This window comes from Drosophila yakuba, chromosome 3R, assembly GCF_016746365.2.
Source record: "Drosophila yakuba strain Tai18E2 chromosome 3R, Prin_Dyak_Tai18E2_2.1, whole genome shotgun sequence".
Taxonomy (NCBI): Eukaryota; Metazoa; Arthropoda; class Insecta; order Diptera; family Drosophilidae; genus Drosophila; species Drosophila yakuba.
Genome location: NC_052530.2, coordinates 23,376,322 through 23,396,274, shown reverse-complemented (window position 1 = coordinate 23,396,274; position 19,953 = coordinate 23,376,322). Strand labels below are relative to the sequence as shown.

The 19,953-nt window shown below is 48.6% G+C and overlaps 2 protein-coding genes across 2 annotated transcripts in view; one reads left to right on the top strand and one right to left on the bottom strand.

Moving 5' to 3' along the window:
- Positions 1 to 15,911, top strand: part of LOC6538099 — a 44,896-nt gene extending 28,985 nt beyond the window's left edge. The window contains exons 3-9 of the mRNA XM_002098597.3: positions 4,416 to 4,579; positions 4,722 to 5,030; positions 5,147 to 8,597; positions 8,716 to 11,221; positions 11,327 to 11,425; positions 11,487 to 11,625; positions 11,680 to 15,911. Of these exons, the coding sequence (XP_002098633.3) occupies positions 4,416 to 4,579; positions 4,722 to 5,030; positions 5,147 to 8,597; positions 8,716 to 11,221; positions 11,327 to 11,425; positions 11,487 to 11,625; positions 11,680 to 13,884 (8,873 nt within the window). The 3' untranslated portion in view covers positions 13,885 to 15,911. The remainder of the gene's footprint in view (positions 1 to 4,415; positions 4,580 to 4,721; positions 5,031 to 5,146; positions 8,598 to 8,715; positions 11,222 to 11,326; positions 11,426 to 11,486; positions 11,626 to 11,679) is intronic.
- A 311-nt stretch (positions 15,912 to 16,222) lies between these two features.
- On the bottom strand, positions 16,223 to 19,911 carry LOC6538098 (endoplasmic reticulum mannosyl-oligosaccharide 1,2-alpha-mannosidase). The gene is made up of 6 exons (XM_002098596.4): positions 19,512 to 19,911; positions 19,156 to 19,428; positions 18,508 to 18,988; positions 18,092 to 18,432; positions 17,851 to 18,038; positions 16,223 to 17,701 (listed from the first exon to the last, which is right to left on the bottom strand). Exons 1-6 carry the CDS (start codon positions 19,596 to 19,598, stop codon positions 17,047 to 17,049), a joined length of 2,025 nt encoding a protein of 674 aa, XP_002098632.1. The 5' UTR covers positions 19,599 to 19,911; the 3' UTR covers positions 16,223 to 17,046.
- Positions 19,912 to 19,953: the final 42 nt, after the last annotated feature.

Below are 19,953 nucleotides of genomic sequence, written 5' to 3'. Positions count from 1 at the left end.
ACCAACAATTGCTAAAGAGTCGCAGGATGAAAATTTCAAAACGACGATGGCGCTTCTACTTAGCAGTTGTTGTTGCGGAAGCGGCGGGAATGGAGCGGGAACGGAGGGCATGGTGGAGGGTGGCACAATGTGGAAAGGAGTCGCCGTACTGAGGTCATGCCAGTCAACCGAATAAATGAAACAACAAAGGCTGAGATACACAGACACGAGCACAAGCACACACTTACCGCCACATAAAATATGCGAAAGCATAAGGTGGCTTTTCTCCTACTCCTCGTTCTTCTCCTCCCGAAACGGAGGAGGTCGCTCCAAAGTGTCCTGGGATGCAAGGATTTGAAGTCGGAGTTCCACACCAGACTCATAGTCGCAGTCTGAGCTCCGCATATAAATATACTTCTTTTTTTTTCTCATTCGCCATAGCTCGGTAAAATGAAATTTACTGGAGCGAAAAATATTGTATGGTGCTTTGGGAATGGACTGGAAGCTGAGTGCTCGGATATCTGGTGACTCCGCTGGGTTATAATGCGGATAAATCCCATTAACGCATGATTTGGCAAAAAGTTCGCCAACGCGACTCATTTTCATAGGGAATTTCTTGTTTATCCACTGATTTATGCTAGGCTGATAAATACTCGGAAATAATATTTATTGATTGGGTTAAATGTGTGTTGAATATTAGCATATAGCGGGAAAAGAAAAACATATTATTCTATATATTAGGCTTAGTGTTTGTGATTTAGTTTTCCATTAAATAGATAGAATATTAGAAGAAATACCCTACTATTTTGTCAGTGACTGTTACCCTTTTTGTTGTACACATTTTAATCAATTAGATCTGGCTCTTTGCTTTGCTGCTGGCAAAGGCAGCTTAACAACCCGAATTACCTCCAAGGCGCACTAGAAAATATATTTTTCTTGCGGGAAGTGTGAGGGGGGAGGGGGTCCAAGGGGGTCATGCCACTACAGTTGCACAGAGGGAAAACAGCAGAAACACTTTGCCACTACCTTTCAGTTCACAGTTTTTTCCAGCTGCCTTCCTTCACTCCGTTTTTCTTGTACTTGTGCTGCAGTTACGTCTGTCGTTCAAAGCGACTAAAATTTTACTGACTTTGACAAGCTGCCTCCTGGCCCGAACCCCCCCTCCGCTTCCTGTCCCCACCCCCACCCCCGCCCTGAATGTGTGTGCACTCAGTCAGAATTGTGCCTTGTAAATAGGATTCATCTCGCGACGAGTCGCGACCAACAGCCGCTTGGTTTCTGCCCGGGCGCAAAATGCAAAATATTACGCGGCTCTGGCTGAGAATCTAGATGCACTGAAGGAAATGGGTATCAGAAACAAGGGTGGATGATAATATGGAACTATTTGCTGATTAGAGTATGTAGTTTATCCTCGTAAGCTGCTTAAAATGACTGAAAGTATGCAATAATACAAGAACAAAGGATATGTTATAATCCTATTCAAAGAGGATTAAGTTCCTCATATCATTTTCCATCAGCAAGAGGACAGATCTATTCGAAGTTGACCTTATGAATTCTACTTGCTCTTTCGCCCAGTGTAGTGCTCCCTCAAAGGCGTCCTCAGAACGTTGATGTTGCTGTTGCTGATGCCATTGCTGCTGCCTCTGTTTTGCGCCCAGACACTCAAGTAAATGGTCGACAGGCAGTCGGTAGTTGGGAGTTGGGAGCTGGGAGTCCACCCCCCCGCCACGTTAGTCCGCACAGCTTGCACAGTTTCCATCTATCTATCTATCCAGCATCCATCCATGCATCCATACTACCATTTCGACCATTTTCGCCATGTCAGGCGGCAGCCAAAAGTGCGCTCATCTGTGGTTCGCCTGGCAAAAAGTTTGGCGTATCTATGAGTCTGCTGCGTCGCTTCTTGATGTGTGTGTGTGTGTGTGTGTGTGTGTGTTGGGGTGTGTTGGTTAGTGTTGGGTTGTGCTGGGGAGTGCTGGTGTGTATCTGCTTGTCAATTTATCCTTTAGTTTCTCTTTCCCTCCTTTTTTTCGCCTCACCACCCACTGGCCACCCATCGCTGCCGCCTGCTAGTTGCGTTTGTGGTGTGCCTTTGTGTGAAATTACGAAGTCTCCGCCGTCTCGCTTCCGCAGGCTGCTAACTGTTTAATTAAAGACTGCGGAAAAGGGAGCTGTCGTGGCAAGGATATCGCTGGCTGGCCATCGAAGCCACCGTTATTATGCAGCCGTTGGATGTTGTAGATACATTGATTATGCTTTTATTACTCACTATGATATCGCGTAACTCAATTATTTTGGTTAATCCTTCGTGGTAAAAATCAAGAACAAAAAGCGAAGTGGATTCACTTTAAATGGGATCATCTACAAACATTGAAGCTTTCTTAACTATACATAGCATTTTTGTTATTATGTTTTATAATGCTTAACCAGCTTTTGTGCCATCAAACGAGTAGTATCTAATTATAATCCCGTACTTACGATTTCCGATTTAATTGGGGCTATAAAAGGTTGTGTCCTCACATTTAAGTATGTGTATGTTGCAGTAATTACATAATTGAAATGAGAATGCTGCGACAAAAGCGTCAAAGGCGAGTCAAGCTGAACATGGGATTATCCGCGATTCCCCCATTCAGTTGTGAAGCTGAGCACATGTGCACATACTCGTATGTACATACATATGTATGTGTGAGCTGCATGGCGCTGTTGCTCTTGATTTGGACTTGTGTGCCATATCCAATCTCGATGCCAATCCTTTGGTGGCTGCAAACAAACATCGTCCAGGCAACAAGCATTCAACGAGCAGCACACACAACAAAAGACAGCAGACTCGCATTACCCGTTGCCAGGAATATATCACGGCCAACTCAATCCCCCCTCCCCATCTTGTGATGAGGATTGAATGGCAACGACTGCTGCCAGCGGGAAGCATTCAAAAAGCAAGGAACAGAAAGAGATGGTGGAGGAGGAGGTGCCCTCCGCTGTATAGGCAGATGCAGGAGGCGCTTGTTAAATTCTTTTGCATTTAGTTTTGCTGTCGATAATGATGCTGCGTCGGCAGCAGACTTCGAAACACTGGAGCCCAGCTCCGCCCCATTCCCATCCATTGAAGGCACCTTCCTTTTCCACCTCCAAAGCCTTTCAGTCGCCGACAACCAGACGAAGATGTCGATTTTGATGCATGCTTATGCTCGCTTATCCTCCTCCTTGTCTGTCCATACTCTTTTTAGAGGATATAGAAGATGGATCATGCATTATGTTGTTCCGTACAATAGCCCTTTTTACTTGTTTAGATATGGAATTGATTCATTTATCACAGAAGTGTTACAAGTTAAAATAAGTTGGTTTCGAACCCGACCGACTTTGATTCTACTCTAAAATAAGGTCGATTTTTATAGAAGGGTATTATCGCACGCAGTTTGGTAATGTTTGAGTATTGTATTTCCTTTTGATTCTCGTTTCTGGAGGGAGCCCTTCACTTGCATCTGCTGCCCGCTCCCACATCCTCGTTTCCTCCCCCACTTGTCGACATCCAGCTGCGGCAATATATGCAAATTATTCCTGGGAAGCTGCAAACGAAGCTTCGAGAAGAAGGAAGGGTTTAATACAATTTACTTGGATAAAGTAACGAATTATTGAACCATACGGTACGCCCTGGACAAAAGAAATAATTTAATAAATTCAAATGGGTTTGGCCAAGCCATAAGGAGTCCATATCCGGTGGATTAACTCACTCTAAGCTCGATTCGCTACACGCCTTCCCATTGACGCCTCGGGTTTTTCTGAATGCGAGCTCCCAATTGAATTAAATGCCTGTCGAGATTGCCCATGCCTTTGGCCAATATTTTGAAAGCTGTAAGCGGACTACTACTGCCAGCACCTCTGAAGGCCCGAAAAATCGAACAAAAGATGAAAAAGAGTGGGAAAGATACTCGAGCCGAAGAAGTGCAAAGAACTCTCGAAATGAAACTGGTTCTGGCCCAAAAGCCAGGCCAAATTGTATCTGTCTTCGCCTCGTGTGTCTCGCTGTGTGTAAGCAAAGCGATGTGGAGTGGCTCCCAGCTCTCAGCTGGTGTTTGAAAATGTGCTAAGTTCTCGCTTTTGTATGCACAAAGGGGCCAGGAGTGGGGCCAAGGGGTAGAGTAAACAACTTTGCGAAATGGCGGACAATTATGGGAGATGCGCCGCCGCCGCCGCCGGTTGGCAGTGCTATCTGCGAAAGATACTTGGGGAAGCCGAGGACAGTTGCCACTTTGGTCACGTACCAAAAAACGATTGCAGCCCAGATATGCCCGCATTTACACACACTCAGTATATATGTATGTACATACATACATATATACGTATACGTATATATTTGGGTCAACTTTGCGCCTGATTTTGTAAGCAAATATTAATTTCGCCCTGGCGCTTTCGCTTTGTTTCGTTTCGTTTTCCAGGAATATTGTCTCCTCCGGGTCCGTTTCTGACGCCCAGTCCATCGCCATCGATCTCAGCTAGCCCTCGTCTGCAACCATCGCCATCGCTCTCGCCGTTCCCACAGGATGTGGTGCTCGTAGCCGGTGGCAGCCAAGTAAACGCCAACAGCAATCCCCAGGAACACGTAAGTTGATCTCGTCAAGAAAGGACAAAATATCCAGAAATATATTAAGAATGGGGATAGATTTCAGTATGGGAATTTGGAATATATAATACCTATTTAGTAGAATCTTATTAATTGTGTTCAATTCATTGTACTTTCTTAGGAGCGCAAGGCGGCGACGCCTGGCAGGAGACAGTCCATCCACCAGTTCACCAATGGCAGTCCCAATGCTGGAACAGTCGTCTTCCAGCCGAGCCCCTCACAATCGCCGGCCGCTGCCACGACGGTCATCGGCGTGACCAGTGGTGGCCTTATAGCCACCGCCGCCGGAGGAACTGGAGCCGGTCTGAGTGCCGGTGTAGGAGCCGGGAGCAGTTCCGGAGTAGGAATTGGAGTCGCGCTGCACGGAAATGCCATCGGGAACGAGCTGAATGCCACTCTGGTGGGATCGAATAATATCCAGCTCAATAAGGTATGTGGATCATGTACAGATCGCATTAAGTATGCGCCGACATCAAGATAATATATTGCATCACATCCTAATGACTTACTTATTAATTCGTTATGTGTTCCAATTGTCCATTACAGAAGGGCACAAAGCGGGCAACCCAGCAGCAGCAACAACAACAGCAACAGCTGGGACACCAAATCTTCAGCAGCGCCGTTGCACCCACCTCGATCAGCAGTGCGACTGCGGTGGCAGCCGGCGGCGGAGGCTATGGACAGTTCAATGCCACCGCCATCAGCACGCCCACCTCGTTCGCCACGGCCGGCAGTGTGGTCAGCAGCAGCGCCAAAGGTCCGACGAAGGGTCAGAAGGGGCAGCAGCAGCAGCAGCACCAGCAGTTTCAACACTACCAGAGCAGCAGTCCCCTGATAGCGGACAGTCCCATCCCGAGTCCCAGCGGCGCCATTGCAGCGGCGGCGATTAAGCCTCCAACCCCGCAGCCCCAACAAATGCAGATGCTGCCCCAGCAGTTCACCATCTCCCAGCAGCCGCAGCAGCAGCAGCAGGCACAGCAGGTCTTCCAGTTCATCCAGGGACCGCAGGGCCAGCTCATAGCCACCACTCCCCAGCAACAGCAGCCCATCCAGCAGCAGCAGCAACAGCAACAGCCGCAGCCTGTCCAGCAGCAGCAGCAGCATCGATTCGTTAGCAATGCCGGAGTCACGGGAATGTCTACCGGCAAGACCGGCAAGGCACCGCAGCAGATTCTGCCCAAGCCGCAACAGGAGCTCCAGCAGCAGAAGAAGAGCACGAACGGCGGAGCACAGATCTCGCAGTCGGCGCAGCAAACTGGCCAGGCCAACAATCCCACCCAACAGCAGCAGCAACAGATCCTGCTACCTGCCACCACCAATCAGCCGCAACAGTTGCTCCTTAACCAGATGCCCGTGCTGGTGCAGCAGAATCCGCAGGGCGTGCAGCTGATTCTGCGTCCACCTACGCCCCAGCTGACGACCACGCCGTCCCTGGTCATCCAGCAGAATGCCCGCGGGCAACCACAACTGCAGACGCAGCCGGCACAGCAACAACTGCTGCGGATAGTGGGCACCAATGGAGCGACAATGCAGCTGGCTGCCGCGCCCACCTTCATTGTGTCCTCGCAGGCGAACCTCATCCATCAGACGGCGGCGGGTCAGTTCCAGAGCGCCATCAAGTCTGGCACGCAGCTCACGGGTCTGCATGCGGCTCTAGCACAGGCACAAGCCCAGGCGCAGGCGCCACGATCTCAGCCGTTTGCCACGACGGCCACGTTGAACACCCAGCTCCTTGGTCAGAGTGTGGCCGCCCAGCTGCAGAACTTGCAGCTGGCTGCGGCCCAAATTCAGATGCCCAACGGCCTGACCGCCATATCGCAGCTGCCAGCTCATCTGCAGCAGAGCCTGGGTGGAGCCACCATCAATCTGAATCAACTGAATGGCGCGCATATCCAGCAAATAGCCAACGCTTTTCAGGCGCCACAGGCTCCAGGAACGAACGGCGGAGGAGCTACCAGTACGACGGAGCTCTTCACACAATCCTCGCCGGCGCATGTGCCGTTGGCCGTCACCCCGGAACCGCTGCGTCAACCGACGCCAGTGCCCATGATGCAGCAACAACAACAGGCTGCGATGGCCACCATTCAGTTGCAGCAGCAGCAGCAACAACAGCAGCAGGCGCAGATTCAGCAGTTGCAGCATCAACTGCAGCAAACACAGTCCCAGGTGCAGCAGGCCCAGCAATCTGTCCAGGCGACAACTGTTCCGGAGCCCAAGAAGAAGCCGCGACCCCGCAAAAAGAAGCAACCTCCAGCTCCAACTCCGCCAGCAGCCTCTCCGACAGTTGTACCCGCTGAAGTGAGACCCCCGACGCCACAAAAGATAGCCATCGCCGCCACGCCCGCACCACAGCCAACTGTACGCGCCAAGTCTCCCTCGCCACCGCCAACGACGATCCAACGAAGTAGCAATGGAAAGCTGGATCTCGGCGATGTGATGAAGTTTTGCGGAATCACGGGAGATGATGACGACGACGAGGACTATGGAATGGGGATGGACACAGGGCTAGCATCAGAACCAGAGCCAGCTCAAGCCCATGCGACTCCCACAGGAGCAGCGACGGCGGGCAGCAGCGGCGACATCATGATCTCCATACCGAACCAAAACGGCAGCGATGGCCTGCCTTTTACCTTGACCATTCCCGCGCCGCAGCCCCAGTCTTCGACGGGATCTCAGGCGGCGGGAAACGAATCAGCCACCGAAATACCAAATATCCTCATCAAGATCGATCCAAGTGCCGAGGCAGCGGTGCCGCCATTTGGTCTATCCACGCCTCGGTTGCCCACAGCAGAGGAAATCCAGAAGCAGGCGCAGCAACATTTGGCACAACAGGCGGCAGCTGCTGCAGCGGCGGCAAAGGCGACCACTGCCACACCCACCATTAACATTAGCCTGCCTAGCATAACACTGCAGCCGCAGGTAGCGCCGTCACCCGTTGTGACACCAACTCCTTCGCCAGCCTCGAACCCGGTGTCCACTACAGTTGTCGTAAAGCCAAGAAGGAAGCCCGCGGTACGACGGAACGCCAAGAAACCCGACGTAACCAGCAGCGCCAGCAATATGATCTCGAGCAGTGGCACCACCACCACGATCAGCAGCAGCACTAGTACCATCCTAAACAACAGCCAACCCACCACAGTAAACACGATCACCCTGACCACGCCCACGCCAGTGGCAAGCAGCAGCAATTCCACCCTGATGCTGACCCACGGAACTCCGACGGCAGTGCCAAGTCAGATTGGCAACATTCAGATCTCACAGGTGCATAATCATCACCAATCCGCCTTACCGGTAAACAGTGCGGTGGAGAACAAGATTCAGATAATGCCGATCCTGCCACCGGGAGCCACAGTGATGGGCGGAACACCAGGAACCGGAGGTCATGTACCCGCCAGCCAATCAACCCAGTTGGTCTTTCAGCCAGCGGCGCCTTCAGTGGCGCCTACGATTACTTCGGACTCCACTGGGTTCAAGCTCTCCAGCGATGGTCGGCAAATGCAGCTAGTGGCCATACCACAGGCCACTCCCCCGCCGCCAGCAGCCAGTTCTGCCCAGCCACCGGTTTCAGCGCCCACTCCTGCGTTAACTGCCGGAGGAGCTACAATTCTGCCACCTCAGTTAACCGGAATGCCCGCCAATGTATCGGTTTCTGTCGGATCTCCTGCCTCGGCTGCGGCTCTTGTGCCACAGCTCACTGGAAGCCTCACACTTACCGTGTCTGAGCAATGCGAGCGATTGATCCTGCGACATGATCCCAACAATCCCCAGGACCATCAATCGCAGCTCATCCTGCAGGCTCTGCTCAAAGGTGCACTGCCCAATGTGACCATCATTAATGAGCCGACGCGCGTGGATCCAAACAAACAGACAACACCGATGTTGCAGCCGCAGCAGCAAGTTATCCAAATACCCCAGCCAATGAGTCAGCCTCAGCCAATCCTGCAGCAACAACAGCAGCAACCCAAGGTTTCAACCGCTCCCAAAATAGAAGTTAAAGGTGAGTAGACTCAAAATCAGTAATTTTAAAAAGGCAACCTAAGCAACCTTGGAAAAATTTGTCTTTCTTACAAGAGCAAAGATTGTAATAATAGAATAATTGTTATCTTTTGTTGCAGTGGCTAACAACAGAAAGTTGTCCGGTCAGGGAACACATCCTGCCAGCAGTATGCTAGGAATGACCAGCACAACAACTACCATGTCAACGATGAAACCACCGGCCAGCCTGCCCGCCAAGCAGAACGAAGTCGTATCCTTCCCGCCGCTACCACTAAACTCACAGGTTCTCATACAGCAGCAGCCTATGATTTCTGCGCAGCTACAGCCTCAGTTGCAACCCGTCACTGTGCCCGTGAGCTTGCCCACTCAGCCGGTACCGATTCCATCTCCAGCGCCTGCTCCACAACTGGCCAACAATGGCCAGCAGCGGTACATTGCCCTGCCGCCCATCGATCCCACCACGCAGCAGTTGTTCTGCCTGAACAGTGTCACGAATCAGATAACAGCGATGAGTGCGGGCCAGACGGCGGCTTCGATTGGGCCCACAGAGCGGTTACTCATTGCTCCAGCGGGTATCAATGCTCAACAGCTGGCCCAATGCCTGCAGTTGGGGCAACTTCATTTCAACGATGTGAATCCACTGCCGGCTCAGCAGCAACAGCAGCAAGTAGCGACCACCTCGTCTTCGATGACACTTTCTATGCCACTGCGTCCTCAGCCACCGCAGCAGCAAATAGTGCATCCCATCCAGCCAATCACAAACGGACTGGCCATCACCACAACGGCCAGTAGCACGCTGACCACCACCACTAGCACCACTTCGTTAACGACAGTGACCAAGCAGGTGGCCAATGTGGCGCCGATTATAGATCAAAGCAAAGCGAAACTGGAGCCGGCTAAGGCAGCAACTAGTGGAGCCGGTGGCGGAGCGGTGGTCAAAAAGAAGCCGGTGAGAAAGCCCAAGGCCACGCCGACCAATGCCTCTGAGCTGGCCAATCTCAAGAACGCCAGCGTAGTCAAACCAATGCCAAAGCTGGATCCCCTATCGCAAAAGCCCAACAATAACCCGGTGCAGATCGTGCAGCCTAATGTTGCCAGTGGAAAGCAGATGATTGTGGTGGGCAGCTCCAGTTGCACAACAACTACCACGACTACGATGAGCGCCAGCATCCAGCCTTTCCAGACAACGAGTGGCACCAAATTGGTGGGCGTTACGGTGCCCATGCAACAGCAACAACCCACTGGCACGGCAGCTATATTGCAACAGCAGCAGCAACAGAGGACGAGCTTCAGCCTGACGGCAACCACAGTGGCGACACCTGCCCCGATGCCTTCTCCAACGGTAGCGTCTGGGGTCAGCCAACTCCAAATGCAGCAACTTCCATCCCAGCAGGCACAGCAACAACAGTTGCAGCCGCAGCAGCAGCAGCAGTTGCAAGCTCCTAAGCAACAACAGCCGCAACCAAATACTGTGTCCCGAGTGCAAACGATCCAGCTTACGCCCCAAATGCAACAGATCTTCAAGCAGGTCCAGATGCAGATTCAGTTTCTCACCATTAAGTTGCAGAATAAGTCCACCTTCTTGCCCGTCTCCCCGGAAATTGATCAGGCGACTATTGCCGCCTACAACAAACCGATGACGGATGCGGAGATAAATCTGGCACTGCAGCGGCTCTTTGCAGAGCAGCACCGGATTCTGGCCTCCGGCAAAGAGGTGCCCACTCCAGAGGGTATGTTGCCAACAGCAAATGGAACTGGAGGCTTCAGCCTGATGCCACAGGCAGTGCAACAACAACAGCAACCGCAGCAACAGTTGCAATCAACAGTTCCTGAGCCACTGAAGACAATAGTTCCGGCCAATGTGGTTCAGCCCAACAACCACTCATCCACACCTGCAGGAGCGTCCACTGGTGTTGCCCCCACTGCTCCCAATATCCAGCAGAATATAACACAGAGGATACACATCTACCCCATGCAACACCAACAACAGCAGCAGCAGCAGCAACAGCAGCAGCAGCAGCAACAACAGCAGCAGCTACAACAGGCGGGAGCTAAACCAAAGCAGGCACAACCAAAGCCGCAGCAGGAGCAACACCCACAACTCCAAATAAAACCCAAAGAACAGGCTAACAGGACTAAAGCCAATTGCCAGCAGCCGCAACAAAATGCTCAGCAAATGCAACAACAGCCACCCAATGGAAGCATCAATTTGTTGCCACAAAAAGTGAATATGCTGCCGGTTGTCCAGCAGCAGCAGCAACCACAACATCAGCAGCAACCAATGCTCAACAAAAGCGGACCGCCTCCATTGATCTTTGCCAGCTCCACAAATATGCTGAGCAACAGCAATAGCAACAACCTTCACACTAACAATTCTGCAATGCAAGTGACCAACATGTTGCCTTTGCCACCATTGCAACCCCAACAGCAGCCGCAGCAACAGTTACAGCAGCAACCAACTCCAATCCTGCCACCAGTAGCTCCGCCATTGGCCATGGGAGTGGCGCCAGGACCGATCGGAAATCTAGTGCCATCCCTGCCGACCATACCGAGTTTGCCTTTGTATATGCCGAACAAAATGGACGAAATGCCAACACAGAAACCCAAAATAGCACGCCTCTCCTTGTGAGTAGTTGGTTGATCAATGCCGATTTCTCGTAAAGCGGCCAACTGGATTGCACATATAGCAATGCACCATCGAGCTACTTACTAATTCTTGTTTTTTCGCAGATTCGTGCGCCAACTGGAGGTCGATCAGGAGAGCTGTCTGAAGCCGGATTACGTGAAGCCTTTCCGCACAAAGGATGAGGCTGTAAAAAGGCTAATCAGGTAGGAAGCTGTTTAACATAATGAACAAGTGAACGCATTTCTAACATGTTTTACTTTTAAGATATCATTGCATGCATGAGAACGACGTAGAGCTGCCTTCTGACGAAGACGAGGAATTTGAGTCCACCGCTCTGGAATTCCAGGACAAATTCCGTCAACTAAACGGAAAGTTCCAGGAAATTCTGATGCAGGAGTCAACGGTAAGAAAATAGTTTGACTTACTTGCACTTGATCTAATCGTTTAGTACTTACAGCTGCCACACCGAACTTCCGAGATACTACAAATGCAGCAGCTTATGATCGATGATCTAAAGGGAGAGATTAATGAAATTCGAACCGCTGAAAAGGAGTTAGAGCAGCAGCTGAAGGAGGAGCAGAATGGCGAAAAAGCAACGGCGGAGAGCGATGTCCTGTCGGAGGCGAAAGTTAAGGAGGAGATCAAACAGGAACCAATGGATAAGTCTGCCCAACCAGACGGCGTTGTCGACAAATTTGACTTACTCAAAAACAGTGCTGATGTCAACAAAGCATTCAGCAAGTCGCAGCCACAGCAGTCTACTACAGTAAAGCAAGAGGATGGCAACGATGCTGGGGAACCTTCTGTAAACGGTTCTGTGAAGAGCGAAAGTCACGATAAGGAGTCTTCTAAATACATTAAGAAGGACTACGACAACTTCGACATCGAGTCTGAACTCACGACGAGCTTCATAATGAAAAAGGTGGAAAATAAAGCGGCTCTAGCGAAGAGTGCTGAGAATCGGTACCAGGAAAGAAGTATGATGGACCAACAGCAGCAGCAGCAGCAACATATCAAAGCCAATGGAGGAGATCCCGTAGACCAGGAAGATGGCTGGTACTGCCTGCAAAAGGAGCTTAACCTGATGAATAACGATCATATGCAGCAACCGCAGCAACAACTAAATGGAAACCAGCAGCATCTGCCCATCAACCGACAAACGGCGCCCCAGCAATCGCACTATATGGACAACTCAAATTCTAACAACATGATGAGCAATAGCAACCACATGTCGGATCTGTTCCCCAATGGTTGCATCGACAAGAGCAACCAGAGCACCACCAGCAGCAGCAATAGCAGTTGCGTTAGCGAAAGCCTTGCTGGTTCTAATCCTGTGAAGACTGTCTCCTCTTGCAGCGGCCAACGCGAACAGCCGGTGGTCATGGATGCTGAGCAGCAAAACGAGCATCCCGCCATCAGTGAGTTCTTTAGCAGTGATTCGGATGTGCAGAAATCCGTGGAGACACGACTGGAGGCAATGTTTGGGGAGTCACCCGTACATTTGGACGTTAAGAGCAGCAACGATGCCCACGACATTGAGTCCAACCTGGACGAGATATTTGGCGATTCGAAATCGCCAGCTGCCAACCACAAAAGTAAAATGAGCATGTGGGTGCCAGACGCATCATTTATGCAGCAAGCACCGCAGCAACAGACGTCTCAACAGCAGCAGCAATACGCAGGTCCACAGCAACCATCACAGCAGCAACATCACATCGAACTGAACTGCAACAACAATCCACGCTGGATGCAAAGCATGGAGGCGCACTACAGCGACTTTCTTTCCAGCGGTACTAGCAATGGAGAGCTAGTCAATGGAGGAGAATCGCGGAAAAGGAGCTGGGATAGCCAACTTATGGGCTCTGGCAGTGATATGGAAGATGACAACAGCAGCAAGCGCCTGTGCACGGCTTCATCATCCTCCTCTTCATCGCCGATGTCGTCGCAACAGCAACACGTTCAGGTGGCACAGCACGGTCTCTTGGACTCGGACATGTTCCCGCAAATGTTGATGGATCAGCAGCCACATCAGCAACCGCAACAGGTACAGCAGCAACACAACTTCGCCTACGCCAACATAATGGATCCGCAGCAGCAGCAACAACACCAGCAGCAGCATTTCCAGCATAATCTGCAGCAACAGATACAACAGCAGCAGCAGATGCATGTGAGCCACATGGGCGGAGCAGCAGTAGTGGCCGGCGGAGAGTACGACGATGACATAAGTCGGCATGTGGCCAGCGCCATCGACAGCATCCTGAATCTGCAGAACAGCGGCGACTCGCTGCAGTTCTCCCTTGGCTCGATCCTTGGCGATAGCATGCTGGACGATCAACGGCAAGCAGGCGCCAATTTGCCCAGCTGCCAGCAGGAGCAGGTGATCCAGCGTCGACGTCATCTGGGCGAGGAGATGAACGACTGTCTGATCAGCGGCGGTGGTTCCGCGGTTAGCGGAGTGGCGGACAACAGTAGTAACATACTGCTAGAGCACCACCACCAGCAGCACCAGTTGATGCAGAGCCACCAACAACAGCCGCACCTGCAGCATCACCACCATCAGAACATGACGCAGACCCAGGCGCAGCACATGGGACAGCTGAACGACTTTAGCTGTGTAGCCGGTGGCTTGGACGATCCTGTCAAGTCAATAATGACATCCTGACTTGGAGCCCCAAGCAGCACATCAGCAGCGGAAAATGCCTCCAACAGTCTGATACTAGAGTTTAATGCCACCACCTTGTGAAAAACGGATGATAATAATGACTTCCTGATTGTATAGATACCCGTCTTAGTTGTCCTTGGTTATTGTTTTACCCCCGAGTACAACCTTTAATTAGATCTAAGTTGAGTCCGCGTAGCATAAATTGTTTTTACTTATTGTTTGTATTGTTTAGACCAATGTTTTGTACAATATTTGAACAGCCCTCAGATAACCGATTACTTAATGCAAGGGGAAAGAACGAAGAGAGAGAGCGAGGTGAAAGTAATGGCATCTACAATATGGCAGAGCCCCAATAAAGCTAAGAAAGCAATTGACGTGGTGAATTGAAAACTAAACGACGAATAGCATCAAATGCTTCTCACAGAGGTACACTAAATGGAACATAATATAACAAATAACAAATTATATAGCTACAGTAACTAAGAGAAAGCCCCTAGACAATTTATTCAAATGAAACCAAGAAAGTACGTAATATAAAAAAGGGAATGATGGGAATAAACACGCGCAAAATGAAAGAAATGAAAGGAAACCGAATTGGTTGTATAACTTATTATTAAGTTACTTGAAGCAATTCTAAGAAACAATTAAAATCACGTTGCCAATTTTGTTGTCGTTTGAATATCAGGCAGAGCAATTTATCCGCATCCAATCAATTTTTAAAAGCCCAGAAAAATAAATATATTTATTTACGCATTGCGTTGCGAAGGAGTTTTGTAAATAGTTAGAGCATGTAGCAGTTTCAATCGCGCCCCAGGAACTGTGCAACAAGATTATAAATATATAGCTAAGCATTTTTAAAAAGGATATAATTTCAAGCGCTTCAAGTACGACTGCTTCTGATATTACAGACAAACAAACCAATCAACCTATTGACGTGCTCAATTCGAGAGTAAAGAATATTTCGGCATAGCTACGGGTGTCATTGGCAAGCAAATGCAAAGATCTTAGGGATTAACGAGTACCAACTATGGCAAACTACGAAGCAAACCAAAAGCAGTTCAAAAACCACAATTTTAGCCAATTTAGTTTAAACATTTATAAATTATTGAATCTAATGTAATATCTTATACACTTAAACCTAAACCGATCGATTGAAACGAGAAGCTAGCAGTTTTGAGATGAGGAACCACAGGAAAACAAATAACAACAAATTAACGAATCGTATCAATTGTATCTCGATCTTGCGACAAATCTGACTTGTGATTTGTGCCACGTTTTAAATATAGATGTCTGATTAGCTTGTAAACATACATAATAATAAATACGATTAAAGTCTATACAAAAAACCCACACTCAGTAAGCCACTACGAAGTTTATCCAAAACGAATCGCGAATCGCGAGGCGCGCAAGCAATTGTAAATGTTTGACGTGGGAAGGGCGGGCGCCACGCATCAATTACTTACCAATTACAATACTAACTACTACTTTAATACCACCACTAACACACCTACTACGATACGTACTACCGTGGACGGATTGCTTGTATTACGTGTAGTCTGTAAGGGAACTTCGAGAGGTACCATATTTTAAGATGTGCTTCGTTTATTCAGGCCACCCATCCATGACCCCTGACCCCCATGAACCTGAACCCCAACCATACCCATAACCGTAACCGTAACCATCAACAGCGTCCCGTCTGAGTTGCATGATCTTGTATTTCTATTTTGAAACTTTCTAGTTATTATTCAAAGACAACCACTTTCGTGTAAAAATGTATATGTAATAGCATAATTTAAGTTGGCAACCCAAAACTGAATAAACCTAACTCTACTGATAGTTTACTAATGCGAATTGTTTTAAGTTGTATTTAGAACAAAATCGAAATCAAACTCAGAACTCAAATCGGTCGCCCCTCCCGCAACCAACTTTTCACAACAACAAATCGCAGTGTCGTCACTTGAATTGTTCAGCTAAATGTGTCTAAATGTAATTAAACATAAAGAGAAAACTAAAGATTTTTAAACAAACATTGTGAGTTTTATTAAACATCATCAGCATAGGGAGAGAGAGGACAGCAAAGCAAAGCAAAGCAAAGGAAACAAACAACTTTAATATTTGATAGTTTATTAAGCCCATCCATTCATAGTCGTCATAAACATTAAGTACATTAAAGAAAAACCAACAAAAGATTCAACATAAATCTCACTGAAACGCAACAAACCGAAAACCCAACTGAAAATGAAAACTGAATAAAAGGAAATGCAATTAAAGTTCATGCATGCATTTGCGTTTGTACTGGGTGAAATGTTCTTAGGAAAATAAAGAAAATTCCATACAATTTTAAAAACACTTGTATTTTATTATTGGCTCCGTTTTTAATTCACAGGCTGCCTGTGGGATCGAAAATGTTCTGGTCATTTCCATTGAGATTCGTTTATTCGGTACCTTTAAGATTACACACAAATCGACTTTGTGCTGAGTGCAACTGATTCCTAATATCATGCTAAAATAAACATACACGTTTTGCTACCATAGCTTACATGGTTAAAACCTGCTGGCGGATTCGATTGATGCTAGTGTCTTAAAAACGGGGTTAGCAATGCCCCAATATCGTGTTACAATACGTGCTTATAGTAGGAAATAAATAATTACAAAATAACAATTATCAGTACACAGAATATTATACAATCGATTCCTACCGATTTTCAACTGACATGTTAAATAGGAAGATTGGATGATTTGCCTAAAATCCCTGGGGCAACAAACGCAACTTTATGTTGGTGCAACCTCGAATTTAATAGCTCGCAAAGGTAGTGGATTAAGATAACTGGCCTTCTATATATAGACTTAGTAAGTATTTTAAATGATTCTTGCTAGCAGAGGTCTGGCGTTAAAATTTTGATATTGCACCCTTATTTGTCGCCCCAGGGGTTACAATTTCTTTCCATCGATCCATCCCAATATAGGGCATTGCTTTATTCGATTGCCAACTGTGCTTTGCGTATCTCTAAGCTTAGCATAGTATTTGGCATTTGCGCTAAATTGCGAATACGAGTTAAATCATAGTGGCAGCATGAATGCGCCAACTCTATTCGGTTTCCAGTTAGTTTCGCTGACGCAACTAAGTTGCGCTGCCCTCTAATTGCTTTACTTAGGCGGTAGTTAAGTCTTGAGCGGATACACAGGCAGTGGATGGCCCTCCGAATTGAAGACCCATTGCTCCAGGTCGATTTCTTTGCGGTCGTCGCTAAACAGCAGGTAGAAGTACTTTAGAGTTTCGCTCATCCAAAAGCTTTCCATCAGATCCCGCAGACGCGTGCTTTGAGTGTTCTTTACATTTCCCATCGATGTGTAGCCCGCATTTACTTTAGCGTGAGTCTCAAACGCCTGGAAGATTGTCCAGCCCATGTCCTGGTAAGTGCGATTGCCAGTTAATGAGTAGAAGTAATAGAGACTCTCCACAAACTCCGGGCGCAACAGGTTATGGGCGTCGTTGGGCTTCACATAAATGTCCTGATCGTCCTTTTCGGTTAGCGCAAAATACGAGATCTCAGCAGCCAAATTTGTGGGATTCATCTTGTAGGTCTGATAGCATGTATCCAATAAATCCCTCGCAAGTATAAGGTGCGAGTCTGGCATTCCGTTCTGGTGACCCAAAATCAAGGTGCCCGGCAGATAACACGTAAGATGATCCATTTTCGGCTTGAAGTCTTTGCCATTGATCAGCTCGCCTATGTAAACCCAGTGCTCGCGTGGCGTGCGCCGCATCAACTGAGTAAGAACTCCATCGACTGCTTGCATGTAGTCCAATATTAGGCTAGAATAATAAGAGGTTAAATAAAGTAAATAATGAACAAGTGGTACAACACAGCTGTGGTTGATCGATCTGCTCAACGTTCTTGATAACGACAAAAATTCTTTGCGTAATTGAATTTCTGAAGTTCAATAACACACTCAAATACGTACTTATCATTATCCTTACGGCCGGTCTGAATCCACTGTTTGAGCAAGTACTCATAGTAGGAGTCTCCACGAGCACCAAGGGAAATAGTGGCATAGTTTCGGAAAGTTCCAGTGTTAGCGTTTATGAATATGGGCACCAAACCATGGTTCTTCTCCAGATCATGCACCTTCTCATTTACTTTATGAGCAACCTGATAAGTCAATTATTTTATAGTTAGTTATGGTCCTTATCTGATCTATTTACCTGTTCATAAATGGAAATGTTTGTAGACCGACTTAAATCCCGAAACTCTAGCTGAATGGTGGTGACCTCACTGGTGGAGCTATCAGGCGACCACTTGGGCGAATGCGCCGAAAGATCCCCGAGATTCACATCTGAGTAGGGAATATTTGACGGCGATTGAAAGGCGGGAAGTAACCGGTTGCCCAGCTCTGCAGCCTTGGTCAGAAACATTGTGTCGCCGCTCAGGTGATATGCAGACAGTAGTCCGCCCAGGACACGTATGGTGACCTCGAACAGGTTTACATCGCGCTTAGTGTCAAAGCGCAGTGATTGCTCTACCCAGTCGCGTCCTTCCTTGAATTCTAAGTAGATGGAGAAGTGGAAAAGTATTTTCGTCAAATAATGATTTCGTGAGCACAAAAATATAGCTAACTTACCATCATCCAGACCCATTATGTACATGGTGTCCAGTGAGTCAACAATGGTTAGTCCCAGACCGAACCACTCGTGGGAGTACTGGGAGATGGGCTTCAGGTTGTCGTGTCCCCAGGCATACTTCTTGTAGCCCGCCCAAGAGTGCTTGAAGGCGGCCACCACAGCCGACTGTCGTTCATTGGTGGCGCCATGGAAGTGCTGACCCTTGGCCAGAAGGGGCTTGATCTTCTTAAGGTGCTCTTTGAAGCTAACGCCTCCCAGAGTGAGTGGGTTCTTGATTGCTTGGTCGAGCTGCTCGCCCTCGCTTAGCGGCTCTGATGGATCCTGCGCCACGGGCTCCTCTACATTGTTCAGGATGTCGATTCCACCGTTGTCCTGCTCCTTATTATTATCGGGCGGCGGTAAAGCCACGGCCACCGTCTCCGGCAACCGGACCACGTTCTCCGCTGAGTTCGCTTCTCCATAGGCAACTAGCTCATTAAACTGAAATTGATTGGTATTGAGATATCATTAAAATATTTCACTGGAAGTGTGCCGTAGGGGAATTAAATCAAACACAAATAGTCAATTGTGGTGATACGTATGCTATCTTGATAGGCAAACAGCGCCAGGCACTTAAGCACTTATCAATTAAGTGGGGGCCTATTTACCTTATCACTAAGCGGCTCCGCCCGGGGTACTTTCTTATCTACCGGAACAGGTGCCGCAGCTGTGTCTTTTGCCACATCCTTATCCACGCCGGGATGATGGTGCGGATTCGGCATGGGCATTTGATATGGCGCCACCTCGGCCTTTGTGTCCACATCCTTTAAACTGGCGGCCAGCAGCTGATCGCCACTGAGGCAGAGCAACACCGTCACACAGAATCCGGTGATGCCCAGGATAATGAGATTCCGCTGACAACGCGGCAGCTGATTCCAAGCCTGAATCGTGGGACAAAAGAGCATACTTAGTATAAATTCTGTTTCTTGAGGATTACCTAGAATTCCGCCAGTTGGCTACCTACCCGCCGCAGACTCTTCCTGCCTCGCTCGTCCACCGTCGCCGTTGAGCCCGGCGGGAGTGTGAGCGTTATGTGACCGCCGTCCTTCATTGCGCTTCGCTAAATGCCGTCGCCGGAATTCAGAGTGTGGGAAAGTTGGTTGGGAAATTCCACAGCATTCGCCTCGAATAAAAATCGATTGCTGTGCGCCGCTGGCAGCGGAGGAATTGGAGCTAACTAACCAACGTTGGTCCAACTGCTACCTCCTTCACTCACTAATCATCTCTATACGTGCCAGTGCATTAATTTATATATGCTAATTCTGGTCCCCACTACGCGGAATTACAAATAAAAAATTCTAAAATTATTTTACGAGAGCTGCATTTTTGGAGCTGCCTGAACCAGTGCTGCCAACCCGCGGTTCAACAGTCTGGCCAAATCCGATGCTGGGACTAGCTGCCAATAA

Coding starts and splice junctions, on each gene's coding strand:
- LOC6538098 (XM_002098596.4), bottom strand. CDS start 19,598: ATGAAGGACGGCGGTCACATAACGCTCACACTCCCGCCGGGCTCAACG. Junction 18,989..19,155: donor CGGAGCCGCTTAGTGATAAG/GTAAATAGGCCC, acceptor AATCAATTTCAG/TTTAATGAGCTAGTTGCCTA. Junction 18,433..18,507: donor CATAATGGGTCTGGATGATG/GTAAGTTAGCTA, acceptor CCATCTACTTAG/AATTCAAGGAAGGACGCGAC.